At 37.9% G+C, this 4,592-nt stretch overlaps 1 protein-coding gene across 1 annotated transcript; it reads right to left on the reverse strand.

Moving 5' to 3' along the window:
- Nucleotides 1–203: 203 nt before the first annotated feature.
- LOC21404987 (lipoyl synthase 2, mitochondrial) lies at nucleotides 204–3,646 on the reverse strand. Its single transcript, XM_024165223.1, has 4 exons — nucleotides 3,058–3,646; nucleotides 2,760–2,971; nucleotides 1,870–2,249; nucleotides 204–530 (listed from the first exon to the last, which is right to left on the reverse strand). Exons 1-4 carry the CDS (start codon nucleotides 3,507–3,509, stop codon nucleotides 411–413), a joined length of 1,164 nt encoding a protein of 387 aa, XP_024020991.1. The 5' UTR covers nucleotides 3,510–3,646; the 3' UTR covers nucleotides 204–410.
- Nucleotides 3,647–4,592: the final 946 nt, after the last annotated feature.

The following is a 4,592-nucleotide window of genomic DNA, read 5'->3' on the forward strand; positions in this document are numbered from 1 at the left end:
CATACTATTTTGTTCAGCGCTCGGGAGAGAGTGAAATTACCTTTAAAAACCTAAGATTAATGAATTGAGTGAAATTGGCTAACAATAACTAAATACGATGAATATAAGAATGATAGAGTGAAATCATTTCACTCTAATCATGGATCCACGAGAATAAGCAGCGTGAACAAAGCAACATTGAAGAACGATTAATATCGAGTAGATGAATAACAAGATCACAAAAATTATTAAGAATAATAAGAATAACATCTCAGTTGTGCAATGACAAGCCCATGTGTGACCTTAAGCTTCTAATAATTTAATTGTACAAATATTAGAGCCAGGGGGGCGCCATTATGAAGTAATTGAAAAAATATATATTTACGTACAAGAAAGGTGGAGGAGGAAGAACCGGAAAAAGCCATCAATTATTAGACAGAAAGCTGAGAAGAGGACGCAGATCGATCCGATTCGATCATTGATTTGATGTAGAATTCACCTGCTTTGTATGATGACCTGACCATGGGACCAGATGCCACATACCTAAATCCCTGTTCCACCCAACAAAATACAATGAATTAATCTCAGATAGAGGTTATGATCGATCCCAGGCAAATAGATGTGTTTGAAAGCTGGGATGGTTTCAATGCAAGAATCTTAGCATGTTCAGTAGATCAATTTGACGACTATTGCAATATTTTCATCAAGTGGCCTGTGGCCCTATTAGGTACTGCGGATATAATTAAAGCACTTGCTAGAATAATTATCATTAATCATCAAATCATCTCTTGCATCACTGCATGATGTGTCATTTTTCCGTAAAAAGCAACCCTAATTCCTTGAATCATGCGAAAGCGAGACATGCATATCCATAAAAGTAAAGTAACGTTGGAAAAGTATGAATTAGAAACACCATGGTCCATGACTAGACGATGAATTAGAAACACCATGGTCCATGACTAGACGTCAACCATTTCAAACACCCAACAATTACGAGCATCCAAAAGCCAGATTTGCTTAGATTACGACTATGCGTATTTGCTAGGGATGATACCACTCGTTATTAGAGAATCCATAATTGTGTGCTACACATAAGATTGGTACAAAGAAAATTGCTCAAATAAGAACCTACAGATCGTGAACTTATGTTGGCAATGTCAGAAAAATGATCAATGATCTGATTCCTTGGTCTACTCTTGAAAAAATCAGATTAGCGAGGGCAAAAGTACCCTGCCCCTGATTAATCTAACTGTTGGGGCTTGGGCTGAGGTCAACTTGTTTTGAACAGCAAGCATAATGTCATTCCTACCAATTGTTTGACCTATCATATCCTAGTCCGCAGGTTGTTTGGATCCTTTTCTTTTTTTTCTTTTTTTTTTTTTTTTTGCACGAGTAGAAGGAAAAAATAGATGATAATAGAATTGTTGAAAGGAACTCAGAAGTAAAAAGATATCTGTCAAGCTAGTGAACAATGAAGTAGATAGTACACAATCATAATAAATTTGCAGGCAGCTCGATATATCAAAGCAAGAAAGACCATTGCCACACAGGCTCAAAGTCTTTCACATGAGAAACAAAAAGCATATGGAATGTGAAGCTTTGCTTTGACGGGAAGTTGAATTCGACAGAAAGTTGACTAATTAGCCAATAATGAGCTAAGATAAATGATCACATCAAGTTAAGGGCAAACGGGAGAGAAACTTTTTTCAAGGCCAGAAAGGAGTGTTAAAAGGGGACAGAGATTATCCCGTTTCCAATGATAAAAAAGAGGTACCAAAAGACTACATTAAAGGAACACTGATAAATATTAAACAAAACTATGTCCATGCATGAAACCACAAACGAAATAATATAAATGGGATTGTAAGAAATAAAAGTATAAAACCATACCATATCCATTCCAAGAACACGATACTTATCAAAAGCCTCAGGTGTAATGTATTCAGAAACAGGCATATGGCGCTTGGAAGGTCGCATATATTGACCAAATGTCATCACATCAACACCTGCGGCTCGCACTTTCTCCATTGTCTTCACAACTTGATCGGGTGTTTCCCCGCAGCCTAACATTATTGAAGTCTTTGTAAGTGTTCCAGCGGGAGCATAGTCTTTAGCCATCATCAGAACGTCAAGAGACTGCTTAAAATTAGCACGACGATCCCGCACAGAACTCTGAAGTTCCTCAACTGTTTCAATATTGTGAGCAAGGACATCTAGTCCAGAACTTGCAACCTTCTCCACACAACCAGAGTCTCCTCGAAAATCAGGAACTACAAAACCCAAATAGCAAAACCAGATTACAATCGGAAATGGCCACAGCATTGGAATAAACATAACTAATCAAGGAGAGTTGATGTTGGACTAATCCAATCTCTGCGTACAAAGAGTTGCATACAGTACACGTGTATTTAACAGTCCGTTAGCATTTGGCCTCTTAGAAGTGAAAATGCAATGTGTAGCCGTTCTCTGACTCTTCTAATGATGAAGCTACACAAACCATGACAGAACTTCCATAAAAATTTGAAACCAACAAGTTTACCGTTATGGACCACCAAAGCGGATAAGTTACACCTACCACACAAGAGGACATTAATCAAATTTGTTTTCGTACCATAATCTCTATCCTAATGCACAAGCTATACTTAGGTATATGTGCGTCTGCATATGTCTATAACACAAAATAAAGAATACACATGAAAGCTTTCGGCTTTAGACATTATAAGGCGCATGAATCCACCAAACTCAGAAAAAAAAAACGCAATTTTGCAAACAAATCATACCCAATGCCTCAATGAGCATATTTGGTTTCAGCACCTTCAACTTCTGCACCGTCTCGGCAAAATGGCCACTCCCCTGATCCGGCAAATCATCTCTGTCCACACTGGTTATCACCACATAATCCAAACCCCACGACGCAATCGCCTCCGCTACATTGGTCGGCTCGTTGGGATCGGGCGGCGGCGGAGTCCTTGACGTCTTCACATTGCAAAACCTGCCAAAAACAGAAAACGGAAAACAACCGTCTAATAAAGATACAATTAAAGAGAAAAAAAAAAGGACTTTCAACAAACAGCTTGCCTGCAACCCCGAGTGCAAGTATCGCCGAGAATCATAATCGTGGCGGTGGCGGTGCCGGTCTCGCCTCCGGACCAGCACTCGCCGAGATTAGGGCATCGAGCCTCCTCGCACACAGTGTGGAGATTCAATTCCCTGAGCTTCTTCTTAATCTGGACGTACTTCTGCCCTCCGGGGATGGCCTCCTTCATCCATTTCGGCTTGGGAAGGGGATTCTTCTTGGTGCCGACCTCGACGGAGTAAGGGCTATTGGATTTGAGGTCACTGATGAAGTTGGAGAGCGACGGAGATTCTGCGGCCAGGCGAGCTCGCAGGCCAGCTAGGGTTTGCGGGAATTCGGAGCTCGTGGATGGGGCCTCCGTTGAGGATGAGAAGAGCATCAAAATTGTGGTGGTAGGGGAAATGGCCGCCGTCGGTTTCAGGGTTCGACCTAGGGTTTTGAATCGGGACTGCATTTTCTCTCTCTCTCTCTCTCTCTCTCTCTCTCTCTCTCTCTCTCTCTCGCAGATCAGTGGTCTAGAGAGAGAGAGAGAGATTCAGAAGACGAAGACGAAGAAGATGGAGTTGGTGGTTCGTTGGTTGGTCCAGACAATTTGGGTTCTTCGTGTCGTTTAGATGATGATGGGCCTGACTATCATATTGAAACTTAATGGGCCTTCCTTCGGGCCCCATTTGGTTTGGGAATAGAGCCGATTTTAATGTGTGCTAATTACACATATGGCCGAATTACAATGGTGGGATTGAAATATGGCTTAAGTTTGTAAATATTTCATACACGGCCTAATTGTGTAATAATATTTTTAAAACATATTATATACTTACTTTATTGACCTTATAATGATAATATTATTTTTTCACAAAATTAAAATGTTGCTCTGTTTTTTCCCACATTTAGTGGGATATCTACCTTTTTTAAAAAATTTATTTCCCAAAACTATAAGAATTGAAATATCGTTAAATCTTAACTAGTTTAAAATGTATTCTTGACAAGTATTTTGTAAGTTTTAAATTTTTTACATAATCTTATGTTTGAAAATCTCTACCAACATAAGCGTTTAACGAACAGTTTTATAATAAAAAAAACACTTCGAATAATAAAAATCATTAGCATAAAGACAAGGCTTTTAACTTAATGACGACATAAAAAAATAACAATACAACTTCATTAATGTAATAATAATATTGAACAAAATCAGCATTAAAAAACTAATAACAAAAGACTTAAAACAACATTTAAAACATATATGTTTAAACCAAACAAAAACAACGCTCCTGCAAATGTTAGATCATTTCATTAAAGTAAAGATTGTATCATTATATAAATTATATGAATATTTTTAATGACAATATACAAATTTTGATGGTAATATTTTTTTTAGGGAGGCAATGCATCAAAAAATATTGCAAGGAGCCAAAGAAAATGGCAATACACATGTGATATCCTATAGATGAATGAGGTTGTTAATTTAAATTTGCAAAATTTGAAAAGAGTATTGTATTAACGTGCTAAAATTTAATTCAAAATCTAAATGAATTAA

This window comes from Morus notabilis, unplaced genomic scaffold (genome assembly GCF_000414095.1).
Source record: "Morus notabilis unplaced genomic scaffold, ASM41409v2 Scaffold19, whole genome shotgun sequence".
NCBI classification, from domain to species: Eukaryota; Viridiplantae; Streptophyta; class Magnoliopsida; order Rosales; family Moraceae; genus Morus; species Morus notabilis.